Source organism: Rhinopithecus bieti, unplaced genomic scaffold (assembly GCF_001698545.2).
Source record: "Rhinopithecus bieti isolate Rb0 unplaced genomic scaffold, ASM169854v2 scaffold_4104, whole genome shotgun sequence".
In the NCBI taxonomy this organism is placed as follows: Eukaryota; Metazoa; Chordata; class Mammalia; order Primates; family Cercopithecidae; genus Rhinopithecus; species Rhinopithecus bieti.
Window position 1 is genome coordinate 1,664,543 of NW_016804554.1, and position 25,200 is coordinate 1,689,742.

A 25,200-nucleotide genomic window follows, 5' to 3' on the forward strand; every position below is an offset into this window, starting at 1 on the left:
GCGGCTACAGGACCAGAAAAGAGTATATACGTGGTAAAACTTCTTGATACCTTTACTGTTTCCATGTGGTGGCTATTATGACTATAAAATATTTATGAACATTTTTGTACACATATTTTGATAGTCATAGACTCATTGCACTGGAATATAAACTTAGAATTGCCAAGCCTTTAGGGTAAATTTGTGTTTAGCTTTAGAAGCAACTCAGTTTTGCAAAGTGGTTGCAACATTTTTTCCTCCCACAATGTATGAAGTTCCAGTTGCTACCTGTCTGCACCAACACTTGGTGTTGTCTTTGGTTTTTAATTTTAGCCTGTTCAGTAGTGTGTAGTTCTTAGTCATCGTGGTTTTATTTGCATTGCCCTGAGGAATAATGATGTTGAGCATATTTTCACTTGCTTATTGACCATTGGATATTCTCTTTTATGAAGTGCTGTGTAAAATTTCCCCCCATTTTTTGAATTGAGTTTTGTCCTTTTCTTTTGATTTTAGAAGTTCCTTACATACACTAGGTCTGAGTCCTTTGTTAGATATATGTATTAAAGATATCTTATCCCAATGCGTGTCCTATGTTTTCACTTTCTTAATGGTGTCTTTGATGAGTACACATTTTTATTTTGATAAAGCCCTATTGTTAATTTTTTTTCTTTTAAGGATAGTGTTTTTTGTGTCTTATTTAAGAAATCTTTGCTTATCCTAAGATTTGAAAGATCTTTTCCTATGTTTTCTTCCAGAATCATTGTCATTTATCTTTCACATTTAAGTTTATGATTTGTCTGGAATTAATTTTTGTGTAAGATGTGAGGTAGGTGGTTAAGGTTCATTTTCCCCCTAGTACAGTTATCTAGTTGTCTAGCATTATTTATTGAAAAGACCACCTCTTTCCTCATTGTATTGATATCTTTGTTGTAAATGTATTGACTTTACATGTGTGGATATAATTCTGGACTCTTTGTTCAATTACAGTGATGTATCTGTCCGTCCTTGTGCCAGTTGGCTTATCTTATTTACTTTATTTGTATAAAAAGTCTTAAATCTCATCCATTTATCTTTGAGATGATTTAGAAACTGTGATAAGCTACATTTGTTTGGTTTGGGGTACAGCCATCTATTAGATGAAAAAAATCATATTTAATAATCAATTGGAAGTGAATTAAACTTAGAACAAACTAATTGTCTTATAATACTTTATAGAGATAATTAACTTGTTTTTTAGATTATGATGGGACTGTGTTAACATTTCAGAACCTTTGTTTTCAAATTGACATACACTTTGTGTTAACCTAAGGTAAGAAATGTACTGTTACTCTCTCTCTAGAAGTTAAAAATAGATCAGAAAGATGGATTTACATTTGGAAAGAGCTGTATTATAGGGGAAGTGAATTGATAAGCTGTTTAAGCCATGGTGATAGGCACAGTCTGTTCTGCTTTGTTCCAGCATACTCTTTCCAGTAAATACTCTTTTAGTCTCATCCCTAGATCCTCCAGTGGTCAGTAAACATCTTTTTTTTTTTAATGTAATTTCAAAATTGTAAGATTTGTGTCAGAATCCTAGCAGGAAACAGAAGACATTCTGGCGGGATTTTAAAGAAAATTTAATGGAGCTTCTTTCTATAGACAGACAGTAACAAAGTAAACAGCATGGCACCTGGAGACTAGCAACAACAAACATAGTTACCACCTTAGGGCTGAGGTGGCAAGAAGAAATAACCATGAATATATTTAGAAATAATATAAAGCTATATTTCTTCTCTTATAACTTATTTATTTAAATGTCACATGACAGGATCTTCCTGTGTTACCATCCCTTGAAAGTAACATTTCAGTTGATAGCAATGAAATTTTAAGTAAACCTTTTTGAAGTGTACTGGTTCATTTCCTTTTTTCTCAGTATGTGGAAAATTTTCAGCATTTCTTATCAAGTGGAAAGAGACAAGATAATTTGTCATGGGATATATCAAAAATAGCATTTGAGTATTTTCGTTCATATACATCACTGTTCCTTTCCTGTACTGCAGTTGTCTCCCTCACAAATAAATTCTGAGAATTCTCAGTTCATATGTAAATAGAAATATGACAGAAGTCTTAGCTGAAATAGCAATTCAGTTAGCTTAAAATTTAAGTTATCTTTTTAAATACCTTTTACCTAGGTTCACAATGGTCCGTAGTGGAAAAAATGGTGACCTTCATCTTAAACAGATTGCATATTACAAACGAACTGGTGAATATCATCCAACTACACTGCCAAGTGAGCGAAGTGGTATAAGAAGAGCAGCAAAAAAGTTTATCTTCAAAGGTAAAATTAATGTTCAAAATTTTGATTATTGATTCTTCCCCACATTCTTCTTTGTGGAAATTTGAGAACTTCTGTAGTAGTTGGTTGTTGCTAAACAATTACCAGTTGAATTGATGATGCCACTCAATCAAAAGCAAAATAAAAATTACACTAAAGCTAACTAAAGGCCAGTAAGCATGAAAAGGGTGGTTTAAATTATAGACAGAATATGATACCATGAAAGAAAACAAAACATTTTTCTAAATTAACGACTTCTGCTTTGACCCTTTTGTGGTCTCTAATGGTGCACTTTCCAGCACTGATGCCACTTTCGATGAGGAACTTTTTTGATGCTTAATAGGAAAATGTTGACAAAGTTAACTGGTTTGTTTACTAACATGAAAACTGGAAAGAATTAACTATATTTCTGTGATCATGTCCCCCCAACCCCACCACTGCCATTAAATATTCTCAGGATCACATTCATTTTAGGACCCTTGGATCTTCCTGAATGGACTAAATATTTGAAAGGCAGTGGGATATTTATCTTGGAAGGTCATGATAATTTTTCCCTCTTTTTCCCCATATAAAGGGGAAGAGAAGTTTGGGATGAGATAAGCAACAAGTAGTCACCAGATGATTAGATGGATTTTGTGTTATAAATGCTAATTTTGTCTCTTAGGCTTACCCCAAAGCGGGTTAATAAAACTGTAAGATAATAAATAAATGCCTGTTTGCATCTCCCTGTGTATATCCCTACCAATAACTCCCTTATACTTAAGATTAGGCAGATCCATTACCTCTTAAACTGAAGTGAGGATTCATTCATTCATATATTTGATAATTTATGTAACAAATGTTAACTGGGTTTCTGCTATGTGCCAGTCACGTTCTAAGCCTTGGAGATATATTGAAGAATAACATAGATAAGGTTCCTGCTCTTAGATTGCTCATCTTCTAATTCTAAAAAGTAAGGAATGTTCCACTCATCAATCTGCTTACTCATATTAGTAGCTGAATGGGGTATTTTGGAGTTTGAATAGCTAGCCCATTCACACTGGAGAGGTAGATGGTGATTTGCTCCATCCCCTGGTTACTTCCGAGCTGCAGATTCTTCTCAGTTGTCCTCCTAAGGAAACAGAATTGTCTTGAGGATTAAAGTTTTTTCCACTTCCCCACTTCACCATCCCTACCTTCTACTCAGATATAGAAAAAGCGGAGAGAGCTGTTTGCTTGCAAAAATGCAGTGATGATAAAACATTATTTTAGAAAATTCTGTTCCAGGTAGGTGTTTCTCTGTATGTAATTTATTTGCTAATCTGTTCCATTTTTAGGAGGTGTCTGCAAAATCTTCCTACTTTAAGTACTCCCATAGAGAGAGAATTTCATATTTCCGTACTTATTACATGCTTTGGTGAACAAGCTGGCTCTGTTTATATTGATAGGTACAAAATTATAGCAGCTACCGCCCTTCCTAAGTGTCTAAGTAAGTGTAACAGCTAAGAACCGTTGTGCGGTAGCATCATTACAAATAAATATTTTGTTTTAAATGCAGTAAGATTTTGTAAAACAAAACAAAAACCTTCATGGTTTAAACAGAAGGCTATGATTCTCTTAAAACTACATACATCTCTAAAATTACAATTCTATCTTTTGATATCATTTATTCCAGAAAAAAAGCTGTTTTATATTGGAAAAGACAGAAAACAAAATCGTTTGGTAATTGTTTCAGAAGAGGAAAAGAAGAAAGTCTTAAGAGAATGCCATGAAAATGACAGTGGAGCTCATCATGGTATATCCAGGACCCTCACTCTGGTAGAATCCAATTATTATTGGACATCTGTGACCAATGATGTCAAACAGTGGGTATGGCTTATGTATTTAGAATATTATGAATACTGTCTTTCTGATAGATATTTACAATTTATTATTTTGATTTCTCCAGGTTTATTGGGTATCACCTCTCATTAAGTATTTTTGGCATTGGTTATTTTTATTTTAATTTAACCATTTAAAGGGAGCTATATTTCCCTTCACAGGTTTTTTAAATCACTTAAGTATAATTTGAAAAGGAAAGAAGCATCATTTAAACACTTGAAAATGCCTCATTTAGATAAGAGATTATTTAGAATCAGATTTGTATCATTGAATTTCTTTTGTGTAGGCAGAATTTAAATGGAGCTGGAATTTGTTTGACTAAATCATTACCTTTTCAATGGCAATCATACAAGGTTTTTTTAAGAGGAGAATATGTTCATAGTAAGTCAGGCCTAGTATGTGCTCTCATCTTTTGTGCTTGTTCCATCTTGAGGTAGAATGTCATATATGACAGAAACCCAAAACCAAATATAACCAAAATCAAATTTTGAGGATCATGAAATAAGTCTGAGTTTTGTAACTTTATGACCCGTTGGGACCTTCAACTTCTCCTAATAGAAAATTCACCTATAGGAATTTTGGGGTTCTTGCTAGAAGTCAACTGATCCTACTCTTTCCAGTGTACTGTATGCCAAATGGTAGGAATTCCTTGGTATATCTGTGAAATCTCCTTAATAATTGTAGTAGTGCATCAGAAAGACTGGCATTTCAAGCATAAAGAATTAAACCAACAGTTAAGTATCATTTGTGAGTTATCAGTTTATGGGGTCTGTTCAGGTATTCCAAAGACCTTCATAATTTATATATTTTTCCTGTGATGCATTTTTTACAAACATTCAGTTAAATCTTTGTCAAATTGTTATCACTGCAGAATGAATATGATTTTTGGAAATAATCAGAAGTTATTTGTGATAAAATCCAACAAATAAGTTTAAATCGGAAAATGAAAATTCTGATCAAAAGTAACTGTGACTATAAGGTGATTAAACAGCTTTTCAATTTTTCTTCAGAAGCTAGTTTGAAAGTAGTTTCTAGAGTGGAATTCCAGAGATGTATTGAGAAATGGCACCCATCCATAATTGAGCAGTTAATCTTGTCTCACCTCACTTAAATGAAAGCTGCAGGACAGCATGGGTTTTGTTTATGTTTATTCTTTTCTCACGATTGAGAGAAATTTCTCCATCTATACATATTTTATGAATAAAATTATATTTCAGTAAATATGGTTAGAATAGATTCATGAATAGACTTCTTAACTTGATAACTTTAGGAGGAAACATTTTGTGCATATAGAAATTATTGTAAACTTACATACTGATTTTAAATTATAGGAAACTTGTTTTAAGATCTTTTAAAGTATTTAATAAATATGTATTCAATATGAACCAGATTTATGTTTCATGTGAATAAGACCCAATAAGATGGTCATTTAGTCATATAGTCTTCCTTCAGTATACGCAAGAGATTGGTTCCAGCACTACACTCATGTAACCAAATCTACTCATACCGAAGTCTATCAGTCGGTCCTGTGAAACTCGCATATACAAGAAGTCAGCTTTCTGCATCCTTGAGTTTCTCATCCCTCCCTACCAATACTCTACCTTTTATTTGTGTTTAGTTAAAAAAAAAAAGCCATGTATAAGCTGACCTTCTCAGTCCAAACCCATGTTGTTAGAGGGTCAGCTGTAGTGGCAACTACAGTTGTTTGTTGTTGTTTTGTTTGTTGTTCTAAATAGATTTAATCCAGTGATTCTCAGTCCAGAAGTTTCTTCTTCAAAACATAAAGTATACCTACTAACCATTTTAAAATTCAGATTTATAAGACTGCTTTTATATTGTGTAGAGTGTTAACATTTGTATGTATTTTCTTTATTGTGTGCCTGTTTGTAGGTATATGCTTGTCAGCATTGCCAAGTGGCAAAAAATACAGTTATTGTAGCACCGAAACAGCACCTTCTCAAGGTGGAAAATCCATGGAGTTTAGTTACTGTTGATCTGATGGGACCTTTTCATACAAGCAACAGAAGTCATGTATATGCTATAATCATGACAGATTTGTTCACCAAATGGGTTGTGATTTTGCCTCTATGTGATGTTTCAGCATCAGAAGTTTCTAAAGCTATTATCAATATATTTTTCTTATATGGACCTCCTCAGAAAATAATAATGGACCAAAGAGATGAATTCATTCAACAGGTAAGACAAATAAACTACTTAGGTCTGGGAGCATATCTTACTCCTTTTCAGTGTCCAGAACCAGTGCCCTCTGCATTATATTACAGAGTGCTTAATAAATTCAGATAAATTGCTGTAGGTATAGAGGTATGATATTAAATACTACAAGGATAATTGTACTAGAAATTAGGAGATTAAGATTTTAATACTTACTGTGGGTTATTGTAAACCTATCTTCAGATATCCTCAAATTAAAATGAGGAGGTTGGACCAAATAATCTTTATTTACTTCTAGATTAAAAACCCATGATTGATTGGGCCTGGTGGCTCACGCATATAATCCCAACACTTTAGGAGGCTGAGGTGGGTGGATCACTTGAACTCAGGAGTTCAAGACCACCCTGGGCAACAGGGCAAAACCCTATCTCTACAAAAAATACAAAAATTAGCTGGGCGTAGTGGTAGGAGCCTGTAATCACAGCTACTTAGGAGGCTGAGGCAGGAGAATCGCTTGAACCTGGGAAGTAGAAGTTGCAGTGAGCCGAGATCGCACCATTGCACTCCAGCCTGAGCGACAGAGAGACTCCATGTCAAAAGAAAACAAAAGTTAGCCAGGTGTGGTGGCATGCACCTGTGGTCCCAGCTACTCGGGAGGCTGAGATAGGAGGATCACTTGAGCCTGGGAGGCGGAGGTTGCAATGAACTGAGATTGTGTCACTGCACTTCAACCTGGGCAACAGAGTAAGACCTTGTCTCAAATAATAATAATAACAATAATAATAATAATAATAATAATAAATAATAATATTATGATTGACAGGTAAAGGGAGACTTAAATAAATGGAAAGATACATTATGTTCATGAATAAGACTATTCAGTATTGAAAGGTACTTTTTCCCTTGTCCTGGCCTTTTCCCAGTTAAATTAACCTGAAAGGATAAACAGGGGAGAATATATATGAAAACTTTTTATAAGAAATATAATAAGTGCTAGACTTAAGGCATATGTTAAAACTTTTTGTAATTGACAGGGTACGTGTTTAAGAAAAATCAGAAATAGCCAGACTTGGTTCAAAGTATCTTTGATGGCTCAGTCCAAAAGAAATATCTAAAGTTATATTTATTAAGTAGATAGGACATATCATGGCACCCCAGGATTATTCCCAGTTTTCATAATTCTCTAGGAGGACTCAGCATATAGTCATGTTCATGGCTAAGATTTATTCAGCAAAGAGAAAAGACACATTGGGAGAACCAGGTACAAGTTTCCAAGATCTCCTTCCCCAGTAGAGTTACATAGGACGTGTTTAATTCCTTTAGCAGAGTTGTGACAACACAGGGAAGCTCACTAGAGGCTCAGTGCCTAGGGTTTTTATTGGGGGCTGGTCACATAGGCACCTTCTACCTGGCATGTACAAAAATTTCAGACTCTCAGAAGGAAAGATTGTGTTTGGTCTTATAACCAAAACCTAAGCTCCTAGACATTAGCCAAGGTGCAACCTTGTAAGCAGGCCTTTCAAAGAATAGCAGTCACAGATCTGCTGTGTTAATATGTTAAAGTTAACTGTCAGGTTAACTCTTTTCTTCACAGGTCCATCCAAACAACTTAATAAGTATTTATGTTGTAACCACTTAGTAGCAATTTAAAATACTCATAAATTGAAATAAAATATATTTTTGTTTCATTCTTTTTTTTTGAGACAGGGTCTCATTCTGTCACCCAGCCTGGAGAGCTGTGGCACTGTCTTGGCTCAATGCAACCTCCGCTTTCCAGACTCAAGTGATCCTGCCACCTTAGCCTCCCAGCTAATTTTTGTACCTTTTTTCTTTTAGAGACAGGTTTCACCATGTTGCCCAGGCTGGTTTCGAACTCCTGAACTCACATGATCCACCTGCCTTGACCTCCCAGAGTGCTGGAATTACTGGTCTGAGCCACCGCACCCACCCCTTTCATTTCATTCTTAACCATAATTACTTGCTAATGGGTAATGTGTACCTGTTGACCACTGCTTACCTTCTCAGACCTTGGAATCATATTGTACACTGCCACCCTCATTTCCTGTTTCACACTGATTTTTACATAGTAACTACTTTTTATCACAGCATTTGATGAAGAAAACAGTTCTGTAAAGATGTGATGTCATCAAATGAATTGTAACCTGATCTAATGTTGAAACTGAGCTGCCTTAAACTGGTAGTTTTCATGGTGTCCAACAGATGTTAAGGGGCAACTTGGCACAAAGTTTGGTAACAGTGCTTTAAATGATAAAGCTAGTGTCACAAATGTGTCTAGTAGAGGAGGAACATGTAATTAATTAACAGGTAACAATTTGCTAATTGTTTAAAATTATTTCTGTAATATGATTTTAGAATCCAATACCAAAAGAATTTTCAGGTAAATTAAAGAATTTTGATTTTTAAAGTAGAAACAGAAAAAAATGTATTTGACTTTTAATCTCTAGAAATGGAGGTCGCATTCTAAACCTAGGAACAGTGGTATAAACTTCAATGGAAAAAGATTAAATTTGGCTGCATAATAATAGGAGATTTATGTGGTCATTTTGTAAATGAAGGAAAGGTAGTCTTGCCTGCCTTGATTGACATAGCAGTGTTCTGTGCAGTGCAGTACGTAAGGCAATCCAGTCTGGGGGAAGACTATTGGAACTTCTATTTATATTTTTTAAATCCAAAATATAAGAAATTAAGCTTTATTAATAATGTATACAGATTGATAATAGCATCCTGACTCAATCAACAAGACAGCTATGTCACACATACTATGTGAAGGTATCCTGAAAGAAAAGTGAGAATCCACATGTTTCCTCACTCATACTTTTGCTTTCAGCAGTTGAATGAAAATATGGATATCATCTAGCATTCACCACACTACTCACAAAATGGCCAGGGAGCTTAGATTTTTGCAGTGAAAGCAGATAATACTAAAAGGCAAACACCCATCAACCACAAGAAAATGATAGTGCTAGCACGTCTACGTAACTTCCAGCTCTTAGTTAGGCACATCAATGAGATGAATACAAATATTAGCTATAGTAGTCTTCATTTATCTGCAGTTTTACTTTCTGAGGTTTCAGTTCCTATAGTAAACTGCAGTCCAAAAATATTAAATACAAAATTCCAGAAATAAACTATTTATATTTTTTTAATTGCACACCATTCTGCGTGTAGTGATGAAATCTCATGCTGTCCTACTCTGTCCAAATGGGACGTGAATCATCCCTTTGTCTAGCATATCCTCATTGTATATGCTACTCCCTCCCCATCATTACTCACCTTGTAGCTATCTTGGTTATCAGATCAAATGTCATGGTTAGTAGTGTTTGTATCCAAGTTACCCTTATTTTACTTAAGAACAGCCCCAAAGTGCAAGAGTAGTGATGTTGGCATATTGTCAGTCATCCTATTTTGTTTTTAGTTGTTAATCTCTTACTGTGCCTAATTTATAAGTTAATCTCTATCATAAGTGTGTATGTATAGGGGAAAACATAGTATAGATAGGGTATGGTACTATCTGCAGTATCAAACATTCACTAGGGGCCTTGGAACATATTCTCTGAAGATAAAGGGAGACTACAGTTATCACATCTGATAGGAAATTAGCCATCAAAATTCAAAATTATTGAGAATACTCTTTGAAATATTGGTTCACTTCCACTTTTATTAATGAAGAGCCTTACCCTAAGTTAATACAATGTTTGAGGGTATTTGCTAATGATAATATGAAGCCATTATAATTAGCTAGCAGGTTTTCCAGTCGTGTTTAAAGTCATCTGGTAACCAAACCACGACTTGGAAAATGTTACTAAAGGTAACAATAGGGCCAAGTGTGGCTCATACCTCAGCTTTTTGGGAGGCTGAGGTGAGAGGATAACTTGAGAACATGGGTTCAAGACCAGCCCATGCAATATAGCAAGACTCCATCTCTACAAAAAAAAAAAAAAAAAAAAAAATTAATTAGCTGGACGTGATGTTGCACACCCATAGTCCCAGCAACTCAGGAGGCTAAGGTGTAAGGATTGCTTAAGGCCAGGAGGTCAAGGCTGTAGTGAGCTATGATTGTACCACTGCATTCCAGTTTGGGTAACAGTGAGACCCTGTCTCGAAAAAAAAAAAGTAATAATAGGCTGTGCTTGGTGGCTCATGCTTGTTGTAATCCTACCAGGCAGATTGCTTGAGCCTAGGAGTTTAAGACTAGCCTAAGCAACATGGCGAAATGCCATCTCTACAATATTACACAAAGTATAACGATGATAGTACAGAGTGAACTCTTTTGTCAGCAAATACTGAAACAGAAAACACTGCTAAAGATTATAACATAATACACAATGTGGGAGGTTTATTGTATAGTCGAATAAAAATACAGATGTTTCTAACAGCTTAGCTTAGAGTATTTGCTAAATTGTTCCAATAAAATGCACAAAGAACTTTTTGTAAACCTCTGAAGGAAAGAGAATAAACATATTCAGTAGGAAAATTAATTTTTTAAAAATGTCTTACAGAAAACTAGAATTGTAAGAACTGACGGAATATCTGGTTTGATGGTTGGGGGGCTGATAGGGTAAGGATGTCAAGATACCATTTCACAAATGGATTCCCTGGATCATTTCTAGGCAACCTTTTGAAACAAAGAAGTTAAAGCCTTTTCAAGGGTCATTTAAAACCATTGATCAAGACTCAGGTTGAAGCTGACCCAAATGACACCTATTCTCTGGGATTTGTTTCTAATTACTTTTGAATTAAAAATAGGCATCCTGAATTAGTATGTATATCAGCTAGAAAGTGTATTCAATCCGAGTAACAGACTGTCTTTCCCTATCCCAATATAATAATATGTATTATATATATTATCCCAATATATATTGGGAGTGATTGATAGTCACTCCTATTGTATTCACAATATGGCTGCCAGAGCACATGCCACAATGCCTACATTTCAGTCAGAAAGAAGGGAGAGAGTATTGGGCAAACAAAACTAGTACCAGCTGAGTTTGCCTAACAACTTTTACTTATACCTTTTTGGCTAGAATTATGTCACATGACCACCCCTACCTGCAAGGAGGTTTGGGACATGTAGTTTTCTTTTTGTTGCTTTCTGCTCTTGTATTAACTTTGCCTATTTAGTTATTCTGATACTACTGGTCTGAAATACTCTTTTTTAAAAAGACAAATTTATGAGCCAAAGGTTTACTCAACTAAAAATAATAAGGAAAAAAAAGTCTGAAGGGTGAGGTAGGAAAAAAATATTATTTTATATTTAACAGGCTTACTGTTACAAGTTTTGTAAACTCATTTTGGGTTCTTTTAAGCGCTACACATAGTAACACCAATAATAGTAGTTAAAAGTTATAAAATGCTTATTATTGCCAATAACTGTTTTACATGCTTTTAAACGTTAACTTACGACCTAGTGGGTTGTTTTTGAGACACTGTCTGCTGAATTAAAAAGTTACTTGAGGGCTGGATGCAGTGGCTCATGCCTATAACCTCAAAACTTTGAAAGGCTGAGGTAGGTGGATTGCTTGAGTCCAGGAGTTTGAGACCAGCCTGGGCAACATGGTGAAACTCCATCTGTACAAAATATTTAAAAATTAGCTGGGCATGGTGACACATGCCTGTAGTCCAAGCTGCTAGGCAGGCTGAGGTGAGAGGATTGCTTGAGTCCAGGTGGTGGAAGATGCCCTCCAGCCTGTGTGACAGAGCAAGACCCTGTCTCCCACTGCCTACCCCCACAAAAAGAGAAAAAAATTAAAGTTAGTGTTAAGTTCTGTTCTCCCGTTTCCTTGTTGTATGTGTGTGTTTGGCAAGGCACTTAATCTCTCAAAGCTTCAGCATCTTACCTTTAAAATGAAATTAATAATACCTCAAAAACTTGTTGTAAGGTTTAATGACAATAATGTAAAGTGTCTAGTGTGATGACCAGCATGTAGTAAAGACTCATTAAATGGTAACCACTATTTTATACATGAAATTTTACATATTTTATGTATGTTTTCATATAGAATGTTATGGTCAACAAAAAAGCAAGATTCAGCCAGGCACAGTGGCTCACACCTGTAATCCCAGCACTTTGGGAGGCCAAGGCAGGTGCATCACAAGGTCAGGAGTTCAAGACTAGCCTGGCCAATATGGTGAAACCCCGTCTCTACTAAAAATAACGAAAATTAGCCGGGCGTGGTGGCGCGTGCCTGTAGTCCCAGCTACTTAGGAGGCTGAGGCAGAAGAATCGCTTGAACCTGGGAGGCAGAGGTTGTAGTGAGCTGAGATTGCGCCACTGCACTCCAGGCTGGGCGACTGAGCGAGACTCCATCTCAAATAATAACAATAATAATAATAATAATAAAAATAAATAAAACGCAAGATTCTAATTCTTTTGAAGCTTTTTTAAGTCAGTGGAAAATACAACGCAAATTTTAAAAGCCAGCTTTGTTTTATATATTTTTCAGATCAACATTGAACTGTACAGATTGTTTGGCATAAAGCAAATTGTAATTTCTCACACCTCTGGAACTGTTAGTCCAGTGGAAAGTACACCTAGCACAATCAAAGCATTTCTCTCCAAACACTGTGCTGACCACCCAAACAACTGGGATGATCACCTATCAGCTGTTTCATTTGCCTTCAATGTAACTCACTTGGTACGTGCCTTTTTATAATTCTGTACTTCTGAGTTATGACTATTTATTGGCCAGATAAATGTTTTATTATAAAATTGACATTTATTTTCTTTAAAATAGGAACCTACTAAAAATACACCATATTTTCAAATGTTTAGTCGAAATCCTTATATGCCTGAGACTTCAGATAGTCTTCATGATGTGGATGGTGATAGTACAAGTATGTTTGCCAAAATTCTAGATGCAATTAAAGAAGCTGATGAAATAATGGAGAATAAGACAACTTCACTGGGCCAGGTGATCTATTCAATAGAAAAACTGTAATCTAAAACTTTATAAAGTTATATTTATTTTTTCAATTTCAGCATATACCTGTGTGCATGTACACAGACACGCATAAACACTTGCCATAATTTTTTATCCATCAGATTTTTATTGTCTTGATTAAATAGTTTACTAACTATGACATGCTGAGAGGCAATAATGAGAAAGCTATGGATTTTGGAATCAAGAGAGCTGGATTCAAATCTTTAGTCTTAACTGCTTTAGAGTTGTTTGACTTTGGCAAATTCCTTACCTGTCTTAGTTTACCTTCTATATAAAGTAGGGGTTAATAATACTGACTTGGAAATGTTGTTTTAAGAATTAAATATAATTCATGCCTACCTTTTAGTAGCATTTCAAGTAACCATTTTGTTGTAATATTCTCATTGTCTGCATTTACCTTCAAGATATTGTAGCTCTTCCATCTCTTCTTTTCTTTTTTCTTTTACACTTGTAGATGGAGAACAACAATTTGGATGAACTAAATAAAAGCAAGATCATCGTTAAAAAGAAACCCAAACAATTAAATCCATTTCATTTAAAAGTGGGTCATGAAGTTTTAAGACAAAGGAAAAATTGGTGGAAGGATGGTCGTTTTCAGTCTGAATGGGTTGGTCCTTGTGTCATAGACTATATTACAGAAAGTGGATGTGCTGTCCTGAGAGACAATACTGGGGTTAGACTGAAAAGACCTATCAAAATGTCCCACCTTAAGCCCTACATAAGAGAATCCAGTGAACAAGGTAAATATCTGTCACTTCTCTACATTTTTATTGCTTTCGGTAAGGAGAAAAGTTAAAAATAACAGAAACCTTTCTCCCCTCTTATGTTATGTTTTCCTGTCTTCATAAAATTTGTTAGCTATCCCAGGTAGTCTGTTTTATTACATTGTCTCTTCTGGAGCTGTCAGGCCTGTGAGATTTTTTTTTTATTATTTATTTATTTATTTATTTATTTATTTTTTTTTATTTATTTTTTGAGAGGGCGTTTCCCTCTTTTTGCCCAAGCTGGAGTGCAGTGGCACGATCTCGGCTCACTGCAACCTCCGCCTCCCAGGTTCAAGCAGTTCTCCTGCCTCAGCCTCCGAGTAGCTGGGATTACAGATGCGTGCCACCATGCCCGGCTCATTTTTTGTATTTTTAGTAGAAACGGGATTTCGCCATGTTAGCCAGGCTGGTCTTCAACTCCTGATCTCAGGTGATTCACCCACCTTGACCTCCTAAAGTGCTTGGATTACAGGTAGGAACCAGGGCACTCAGGCATTTTTATTTTTTATTTCTAGTATGTTTTTCATAGTTTATGTGGGAGATACTGAACTTGTTTTCCTCTGAAGGAAAGATAACATCTTAATGTCATCTCTATTTTTGCTTTCTCAATGTGTTTTTTTAATTTTTTAATTTTTTTATTTTTTTTAGACAGAGTCTCACTCTGTCCCCCAGGCTGGAGTATGGTCGTGCAATCTCAGCTCTCTGCAACCTCTGCTTCCTGGGTTCAAGCAATTCTCGTGCCTCAGCCTCCCGAGTAGCTGGGATTATAGGCACATGCCACCATGCCCAGCTAATTTTTTGTATTTTTGGTAGAGATGAGGTTTCACCATGTTGGCCAGGCTGGTTTTTAACTCTTGGCCTCAAGTGATTTGCCTGCCTCGGCCTCCCAAAGTGCTGGGATTGCGTGCATGTGCCATTGCACCTGGCCTCACAAATATTCTGTTAGTCACTTCGTGCCTCTTTTTGGTGTGAAAAACAGCACCTATGATCATTAATGCGAGAAGCAAACATACTGTCCAGAATCCAGTTGTGAGATAAGTATTTGGGTACTTTAAAATGCCATTAATTTTAATATTGCCTTGTAGTTAGTTAGGTCATGGTTGGGGGCCAGGTGTGGGTGCGAAGTAGGGTATCCTCAGAATGCTATAAGGTGCTGTAAGAAGAGGTGATAGCACTCTATAAACAAGTTATACTTGCCCCTAAATTTGACTGGTTCTGAACAGTCAAGATATCCTGTTCTCTGTAACTCTTTCTTTCATAGCCTAGTTAAGTGATGTTTTTGCCATGGCTTTTAGATTATGTTCCCCACTTTATCAAGGCTTTTATTTTGTCCTAATGCATCTGCTTCCTAGAGCTTCTCTGAGGTGGATAACTGAGAGGGAGTTATTGGGTAACTTAGCCAGATGAAGCATTAATGTTATTTGGATATAAGTAACATTTAATGGAAAATATATTTATAACAATATAAACAAGTTGTATGACAGGCTTTAGCAAATATTAATAACAAAAAGAGTAACAACAACAAATAACCTACACTTACCCTGTGCCTTTTCTTAAGATGTAAAACCCTTGTGTGCTGCTTAGTAATGATAGCTCAACTCTGCTTCTAATCTGGGGTACAACTCTCATGTTAAAACCTCTTAGTACCTTCCCTTCTTGTGACAGACCCAGTTGTTTAGTCAGTAAACTTATCTTGAACTAAGTTCTAATCCTGAAAACTCAAAGTGCTTTCGTTCTCTTTGTTAGAAGATAAAAGCTTGCATTGTTTGTGCCTCTTCTCAGTTCTGAGTTACCTTTAATGATCTCTCTCTTCTGCAAGTTAAGTAGGGAAAAAAAGGTTATACAAGTACATGTTGTTCTGTCTTCTTTAGCATGGTTTTCCCCTTAATCTTTGACATTCATGATTTGCTCACTTCTAATGTGTTAACCTTCTTTAATACGAAATTTACATTTAAAATTCTGCTAAACTAGGATCCCTCAACATTTTGTAATTTGTTTTTGTGAAAAGAGTTTCTCAGAAAAGAAGTCAAATATTGTGCTTCTTCTGAACGTTTCAGAACTCAGTATTTAAGAACTCATCTTCTCTGTTTAAGAACAGTCTCTAAACAGAGGCGGTATAATATTTGCCTCATACTTGAATTCTTTGCACAAGTTTCTTCCAGTAATATAAGGATAAGTAACATTGCAATATGACTACTGGTGTATGCATAAGGAACTTAAGACTAATAGATGAATCTGTTTTAGTTTTTCTTGTTAACCAAAGGAACTACTGATCTGGTCATCCTAGAATCTGGTTCTTATTACTTGATCCTTTTTTTACATTTTTCTCATTTGTAGAAATTCAAAGTGTGATTTCTGCCATCTTTTTCCTCAATATTACATATTTTCTTGAAAATCTTTTCCATGAGTTTCTTGAAAATCACCTCACAAATTGATTGTAAAGAGTCCTTGAGCTGAATTAAAGCAAACAGAATGATTTTGAATAATCACTGAAATTTTTATTTGACATAAGTTTTGGCATGCTATAGCCAAAAGAACTATAAATTTATTTTTCCACATTTGTCATTGCTGCTCTTTGCTAGGCTTGAAATTTCATAGCTGTATTAAAGACTGACTGTCTAAAGTAGATACACTTCTGTTGCCAACTTCTTATCCATTCTTATCTAGAACTAAATGTAGAGTGAGCACATTGAGTACTAGTTATATAATATTTGTCATTGCTATTTTAAGCAGGCCTGTTTGTTTTTTTGTGTAGTTCATTGCCAAGTGCTTTCTCAGACTATTTGGACAAGAAATCTTAAAATACCGTAGTGTCTTTTTGTAATCATAATGCTCCTCTTTGAAAGGAAAATAATCTGACATAGATTTTGCATAGTTTTGAATTTATTTTGTTTGTGATATATTTGGGTCTGCCTCACCCAAGGTTTTAGCCTGATTTCCCTTCACAGTTGAAAGCCCCATTTGTGAAATGATTTTCATTATTATGTAAGTTTCTTCTTGTTGCCGTAACAAATTACTACAGATTTAATGGCTTTAAAACAACACGTTTATTATCTTACAATTCTGAAGGTTAGAAGTTCAACATAGATCTTACTGGGCTAAAATCAAGGTATTGGCAGTGTTGTGTTCCTATCTGGACGCTCTAGAAAAGAATCCATTTTCTTGTCTTTTCCAGCTTCTAGAGGTTACCTTCATTTCTTGGCTTGTGGTCCCTCTATCTTCAAAGCCAACAATAGTGGGTTGAGTTTCTCTTACATCACCTTACTCCAACCTCCTCTTCTGCCTCCCTCTTCTGTATTTGAGGACCCTTGACCTTTGGCCTGCCCAAAAAGTCCAGGATTATCACCCTGTTTTACGGTCATCTGATTAGCAACCTTAATTCCATCGCTACCTAAATTCTCCTTCGCCATGTAAGGTTACATATTCACAGGATCCAAGGAGTAGTATGTTGACATCTTTAGGGGTCTATTATGCTGCCTACCACAATTATGATCTGCATTCATGAAACAAAACAAAGCATAGTCTCTATAGTATCAAGTTCATGATCTTGACATTATTATTAATATAGTTTATGCAGAGAGCCTTTCTTTGGCCTCTTAGTTAATATCATTTTTTTCTTTCTTTCTCTCTCTTTTTTTTTTTTTTTTTTTTGAGACAGGTTCTTAACATGGTTGCCCATGCTAGAGTGCAACTGCACAATAATAGCTCACTGCAGCCTTGACTTCCTGGGCTCAAGCAATCTTCCCACATCAGCCTACCAAGTAGCTTGGAATACATGCATGCATCACCATGCCTGGCTGATTTTTTTATTTTTTATAGAGACAGGGTCTTACTATGTTGCCCAGGTTGGTCTCAAACTTCTGGGCTCAAGCAGTCCTCCCACCTAGACCTCCCAGAGTGTTGGAATTACAGGTGTGAGCCATTGTGCCCAGTCCAGTTATATAATTTCTAAACCAACAGTTATTCAGTTCTCTGTTGACAGTATTAGTTATTATAATGACAGTGATGCAGTATCAAGTTATAGTTATTATTTTGTCTTGGGAAAGGATATACTAGTATGGCAGCACATTCTAATAGTTTGAGGATTGTCAGACCATATATAGGAGTAGTTTAGTCACTTCTCTTTAAAATAAGAAAAGTAGTCTGAAACCTTTATCTTTTTTTTCTGATTGAAGAAATAAATTAATCCAAATCAGACTTTTTTGAAGCTGTAATTTTATTTATTTTCTCCTTAGGGAAATTTAAAATTAATTTTTTAATCTATTATTTTTACTCCTTAAAACAACATTAAGGCTGGGCGCAATGGCTCATGCCTGTAATCCCAGCATTTTGAGAGGCCGAGGTGGGATTGCCTGAGCTCAGGAGTTCGAGACCAGCCTGGGCAATATAGTAAAACCCCGTCCGTACAAAAAAATACAAAAATTAGCTGGGCATGGTGATACGCACCTTTAATCTTAGCTACTTAGGGGGCTGAGGCAGAGGATCACTTGAGCCTGGGAGACTGAGCTGCAGTGAGCCAAGATTGTACCACCACTGCACTCCAGCCTGAGTGACAAAGTGAGACCCCCATCTTTTTTTTTTCTGAGACGGAGTTCAACTCTTGTTGCCCAGGCTGGAGTGCAGTGGTGCGATCTTGGCTCACTGCAACCTCTGCCTCCTGGGTTCAAGCGATTCTCCTGCCTCGGCCTCCTGAGTAGCTGGTATTACAGGCACCCACCACCACACCCAGCTAATATTTGTATTTTTAGTAGGGACGGGGTTTACCCATGTTGGCCAGCCTGGTCTTGAACTCCTGACCTCAGGTGATCCGCCTGCCTTGGCCTCCTAAAGTGCTGGGATTACAGGCATGAGCCACGACGCCTGGCTGAGGCCCCATCTCTTAAAAAAAAAAAAAAAAAAAAAAAAAAAAACCCTACAATAAAAATGAGTATCAAAACTGCTGATTAACACCTTCCTGAAATATCTTGAAAAGATTTTAATTTCAAAGAAACTAAAGACTCATTCAGTCTTTTCAAAACTGTGATGATGCTTTCATCAAACAGATGTCATAATCATAACTAAATTAATAGAATGAGAAAAAAATACTTAGTGAAATGTATTACGTAATGTAACTGACTAGAAAAGATCTTTAATATGATATGTTTGTTTACTCCCCACCTCTGTGTTTTGAGGGCAAAAAGTTTAATCATGTTCTTTTCTATATCCCTCACTCAGGATTGTTTTAGATTAGTGTTGTCCAACAGATGAATAATAATACAAGAGCTATGTAATTTAAAATTTTCTAGTAGCCACATTTTGAAAAGTATNGAAATATCTTGAAAAGATTTTAATTTCAAAGAAACTAAAGACTTACTCATTCAGTCTTTTCAAAACTGTGATGATGCTTTCATCAAACAGATGTCATAATCATAACTAAATTAATAGAATGAGAAAAAAATACTTAGTGAAATGTATTACGTAATGTAACTGACTAGAAAAGATCTTTAATATGATATGTTTGTTTACTCCCCACCTCTGTGTTTTGAGGGCAAAAGTTTAATCATGTTCTTTTCTATATCCCTCACTCAGGATTGTTTTAGATTAGTGTTGTCCAACAGATGAATAATAATACAAGAGCTATGTAATTTAAAATTTTCTAGTAGCCACATTTTGAAAAGTATAGAAATAAGTGAAAATAACCTTAATAATATATTTTATATAGCCCAGTGTATCCAAAATATTATTTGTTCAACATGTAAGGCCCCAAGAGTCTCTTTTCTGATTATCTTTATTGAAATTAAAGAGCATTTCTCTTACCTCCAGTAGATTTAGACCATAGTAGGAGTTGAAACATATTTAACCTTGCAAATGAATGAGAAATTTTTTTCTAAACAAGCAGGCCTTTGACATATTCAGAGTAGTTTTCTATTGTGTATAAAGTGATTTATGTAGAATTTGCTGAGTGTAGTCCTTGTTCTCTACAGTTTTATTACAAAAAGTTACTTTAAAGATTAATTTTTTTACAAGAAAAAGTGTGTGTGTGTGTGTGTGTGTGTCTTATTTTACTTACATACAAAAGCTCTCCTCTTAAAATCAAGTGAGGTTGTTAATGTCCATTTGTTTCTAACCAGTGTAACTAGGAGGTACTCAAGTTCAAGGTCTCTGAATCCATTTCAGCAAATTAAAATGATAATTTCTAAGAGCTTTACATCTAGGCGTATTTTTTCCCTATTGACATATGTTTACTAGACATATTTTTCTAAAATAGTCCTACTTCATCTGTATGGAAAAACTTTTACAGACAGAAAACCTCCCAGTTAATCCTCTGAAAGAGTCTTTGGACATTTCTTAAATGCCTATGGTATCTGCCATCACTGATAACTTTGCAGGAGTGTACAGGCCTTGAACCTATGGAATTCTCCATGACTTAGTAGAAAATTTCATCAGCAACACTTTTACCCTACCTAACCTTTTAAAGTTCTCTTATAAACTACTTCCTAGCCTTTTCTAGTATTAACAGTAGGGTAGTTGCAAACTTTGATGTTAAACCTCTAGCAACATACTCTGAAAGTGTTTCAATTTTATTGATCATGTTTTCTTCCCTCTTGCTGCTATTGGGTATAGCACATCTCATGTGTTGCATAATTTTTTGTTGTTATTGAGAGAGAGTCTCGCTCTGTCGCCTAGGCTGGAGTGCAGTGGTGCGATCTCACCTTACTGCCGTCTCCACCTCCTGGGTTCAAGCGATTCACCTAAGCCTCCCGAGTAACTGGGTTTACAGGCACATGCCACCATGCCTGTTTTTGTATTTTTAGTAGAGACGGGGTTTCGCCGTGTTAGCCAGGTTGGTCTCTAACTCCTGACCTCAAGTGATCTGCCCACATCGGCTTCCCAAAGTGCTGGGATTACAGGCATGAGCCACTGCCCAGCTGCATGATTTTTTTTTTTTTTGTCTTTCAGAATTATGGGCAGAATAAATGACCATATGAGCCCAAGCCCACTTATGCCATCTTTTGGTAGAGATAAATAGCTTTGTGTGATCTATTAAAGTTTGTAAATTGAAAGTTGTTAAATGCATGAACTTCTGGGATTGAAATAGGTTCAGTGAGCTATTTGTAATAATGTTATGAGGATGAGTAGAGTAGGATTGATTTTCAAAAATACTGGCAAATTCATCTGTTCTGAGACACTTAATATACTAGCAAACTCATCTGTTCTGAGACATTGGTCTCTAATCTAAACAGGCATTTAATCTTCCTTTCGCTTTTTTGATCTTAAAATTTGAGAGCTCCTTAACCCATTAACATCTTCAGGAGACCAACCTAGGCAACACAATTAGCCAGGCATGGCGCCATGTGCCTATAGTCTCAGCTACTCGGGAGGCTGAGGTGAGAGGATCACTTGAGCCCAGAAGGTCAACGATGCAGTGAGCTGTGATCATGCCATTGCACTCCAGCCTTGGTGACAGAGCAAGACCATGAATGAATGAATGAATGAATGATAAGTAAATAAAGATAAATATATCTATATCTATATTCTGATGTTTTGGGGGAACATTTAGAAAGAGAAGGCAGGGGTCCAGGAAGTTAATCAGCTTTGGTAAAAGAGTTTCTTATAGTAATGAATTGAAATACCAGATAGGGAGTAATCCTTTTATACATATTAGTCTGTATATAGAAGATTTGCCATCAGTTTAACATTCATTTTAAATATTTTTTTCTTGATGATGATGATATATTTTCTCAACGTACAATAAAAGACTGACAAGGAAGACTCCCTGTCAGCACTTCAGTATGGCTTAGGTAGGCCTCAAAAGTTCCTAAGAATTTTGGTATCAAATTAGATTTAAATAAGCTAAGCTTTTTACACTACTCCATTGCAGCCTACTTTCTTACACATTATCACATAAGCCTGAGTTGGCATGTTGTTTTTAACTTCATACTGTAACAATTTGATATTATTTTTCCGATATGGGTTTTATAAAGATTGGAAAATTATGTTAAGTTGTAAATGCAAGGATTTAATGATTATATTTGTTAAAATAATTTTATGACCCTATTAATTCACCCAGAAATGCTCTACAGAAGCATATTAAGGATAACATTATCAAAAATAGTTTTATTTTTTATTTATTTATTTTTTTGAGATAGGGTCTTAGTCTGTCACCCATACTAGAGTGCAGTGGTGCCATCATGGCTCACTGCAACCTCAATCTCCCAGGCTCAAGTGATCCTTCCACCTCAGCCTCCTAAGTAGCTAGGACCACAGACACCCTCAACCACACCTTGCTATTTTTTTTGTATTTTTTGTAGAGACGAGTGTTTTGTTGTTGTTGTTGTTGTTGTTGTTGTTGTTGTTGTTTTTTCCTGCCGTGTTGGCCAGGCTGATCTTGAACTCCTGGGTTTAAGCAATCCACTGGCTTTGGCTTTGCAGTGCTAAGATTACAGGCGTCAGGCACTGTGCACAGCCTTATAATTTTATGTTTAATCTATACCATAATTCTCACTCCTATCCCGTGTTCCCCATACATACATATCTACCAAAGACAGGTCGAGGGAATAGAAAAATGGCAGTTTTAAAATCCTTGACCTTTCCTGCATTTTTTATGTATGAACTGTCAAATGTATATATCATTTTTTTTTTATTATTTGACATTCATATTTATTTAGTAGACCATAGAACTCCCTAGAAGTTAATCTTGATAGTTAATTTTTATTACCTGGGATTTTATTCATCACTTAAAATTGTTTAATTAAAAAATATGCTTAATTATAATTCTAAAAGTCAAATTATGATTTTTCTTCTTTCAGAAAGTCTTTATCTCTTGCAAGGATCAGTAGTGGCAGATCATGACTACACTGGATTACCTGAAATTCCGGTTGGAGCATATCAAGCAAATATTCTGGTGGAAGATGCAACTATTGGTATAGTTGATAATGAATTACTGACATCAAGCAAGGATCGTGAACTATTAGAATATAGAAATACGAAAATCTCTCCATTGATAGACGATCATAGTACTCTTGAAAAGCAGACTTTCAGTCTGTTGGACTCTTCAAACCAGGTTCTTGAATACTTAAGTTAGTAAATACCAAAATTTATTTAAAGTGCTTGTTTAGAATGTATAAATTCTTAATGATATTCATTAAAAAAGTTGTATAGAAGAAGTATCTTGACACATTCTTAATGACTAATTTCTGAAGGTTTATTTTATAGTTATTATCTAAAATTGTGCCACATTTGAATATCAGTATACATATATATGAAGGCAAAGGAACATGTAATATATAGAATTCACTTCTTCTTCTAAAAAGAGAACAGGCAAAGCACCCCTACTTCTTAGGAAATAAATTCCAGCCCAAATCTCTCAAACCTTTGTATGGTTTTGGTACCGTTTCTCAGTTTTAAATTTTCTGAAATTCTCTACCTTTTAAACAGTAAGTTTGAACTACCTTGAGTGGAATTTATAAATATTGAATCAACTGTAACAATGAATGAAATGAAGCTGCTTTCTGTTTCATTAGAACTTCTAAAAACAAGATTGTATGAAAAAATATAGGATTATTTAATGAGCTTTCACAGGATATTGGTAATTTCAAATTATCTAATTGGTTAGATAGGGTCAGGATTAGGGTCTGAAACTATGTATTGGTTGGGAAGCATTTGTTTATTTTCATACTATATATTAAAGATTAAACCATCAGCCAGGCACGGTGGCCCACACCTGTAATCCCAGCACTTTGGGAAGCCAAGGCAGGACGATCACTTGACCCCAGGAGTTTGAGACCAGCCTGGGCAACACAGGGATTCCCCATCTCTTCAAAAAATGTTTAAAAATTAGCCGGCTGTGGTGGCACATGCCTGCGGTCCCAGATACTCAGGAGGCTGAAATACGAGCATTGCTTGACCCCAGGCTGCAGTGAGCCGTGCTCATGCCACTGCTCTCCAGCCTGGGTGACAAGGCAAGACCTGTCTAAACAACAACAACAAAAGTGTCCATTAAGAATTTTTTTCTGCAATCAAAAAACATGAAATAACCAGTGTCAAGATTTTAAAATGTAATTTCTATGATATTCATAAATATAGAATAAATATTGTTCAATAAATATTCTAAAGCACTGTGAAAAGAACTGTGGGAAGTAAAAGATGAGTCAAATGTGTACCTCATTCTTATAAAGGACTTACTGTCTGGTAAGTAATAAACTGTGTAAGCCATGTACAACACAAGTTAAGGCATGCTAAATTGCAGAAGACAGGTGTAGATAATGTACTTAGGGAGGCAAAAAAGAGAGAAGTTGTTTTTACATAGGAAATTTGTGTTTATCATTATGGAAGAAGGATCATTTAAGCTTGACTTTGAAGAATGTTTAAGATTTGGTAAATGGATACAAAAGAATTAGGGGAGACGTAATACACAGAAATGGAAAAGTATTGTAATAGTTCATAAAAGGGCAGGGCTTCTTGTTGTCTACACTTCCTCGGATATAAAATAAAGAAGCAAGATGAGGGATAAAGCTGAAAAGGTAAGTAGGAAGCCTTAAGGAGACCTTTGAATATTATTAAAGATTGATATGTGTCCCTCCCAAAACTTGTGTTGAAGTCTTAACCCCCAAGACTTCAAAATGTGATCTTATTTGGAAATGAGGTTGTTGCAGTTGTAGTTAGTTAAGATGAGATCATATTTCAATAGGGTGGGTTCTAATACAGTATTACTGGTGTTCTGATAAAAGGGGAAATTTGAATACAGACTCAAGGAGAATGCCATGTGAAGATAAAGGCAGAGTTTAATATGCTTCTGTAAGCCAAGAAATGGCAAAGATTGCCAGAAAACCACCAGAAATTAGGGGAGAGGCATTGAATACATTTTTCCTCATTCCTCAGAAGACCAATCCTGTCAATACCTTATCTCAGGCGTTTGCCTCCAGAACTGTGAGACAATAAAATTCTGTTATTTCAGGCATCCAGTTTGTGGGACTTTGTTACTGTAGCTCTAGCAATAATACAAATGCCTGGCTAAATTATTTCTTTTCTGAGAGCAAAAACTTTGTATAAGAAAGTGTCATAATCAGAACTGTGTTTTTGGAAGTTTAATCTGGCAACTAATAAAGAATAGGTTAGAAGAGGAGAAAACAAGACATGGAGATTAGTTGAGAGGACTTTGCAGTGATGA

At 35.6% G+C, this 25,200-nt stretch overlaps 1 protein-coding gene across 2 annotated transcripts in view; it reads left to right on the forward strand.

Annotated features, from left to right (window-relative positions):
• GIN1 (gypsy retrotransposon integrase 1) overlaps positions 1-23,200 on the forward strand; it is a 32,499-nt gene extending 9,299 nt beyond the window's left edge. Inside the window, exons 2-8 of one of the 2 annotated variants that reach the window (XM_017869154.1) lie at positions 2,151-2,296; positions 3,948-4,141; positions 6,044-6,349; positions 12,790-12,981; positions 13,081-13,257; positions 13,742-14,027; positions 22,841-23,200. In XM_017869154.1, the coding sequence (XP_017724643.1) occupies positions 2,158-2,296; positions 3,948-4,141; positions 6,044-6,349; positions 12,790-12,981; positions 13,081-13,257; positions 13,742-14,027; positions 22,841-23,115 (1,569 nt within the window). In that variant the 5' untranslated portion in view covers positions 2,151-2,157 and the 3' untranslated portion in view covers positions 23,116-23,200. The remainder of the gene's footprint in view (positions 1-2,150; positions 2,297-3,947; positions 4,142-6,043; positions 6,350-12,789; positions 12,982-13,080; positions 13,258-13,741; positions 14,028-22,840) is intronic. The other variant, XM_017869155.1, reaches the window with a different exon arrangement.
• The last annotated feature ends 2,000 nt before the right edge of the window (positions 23,201-25,200 follow it).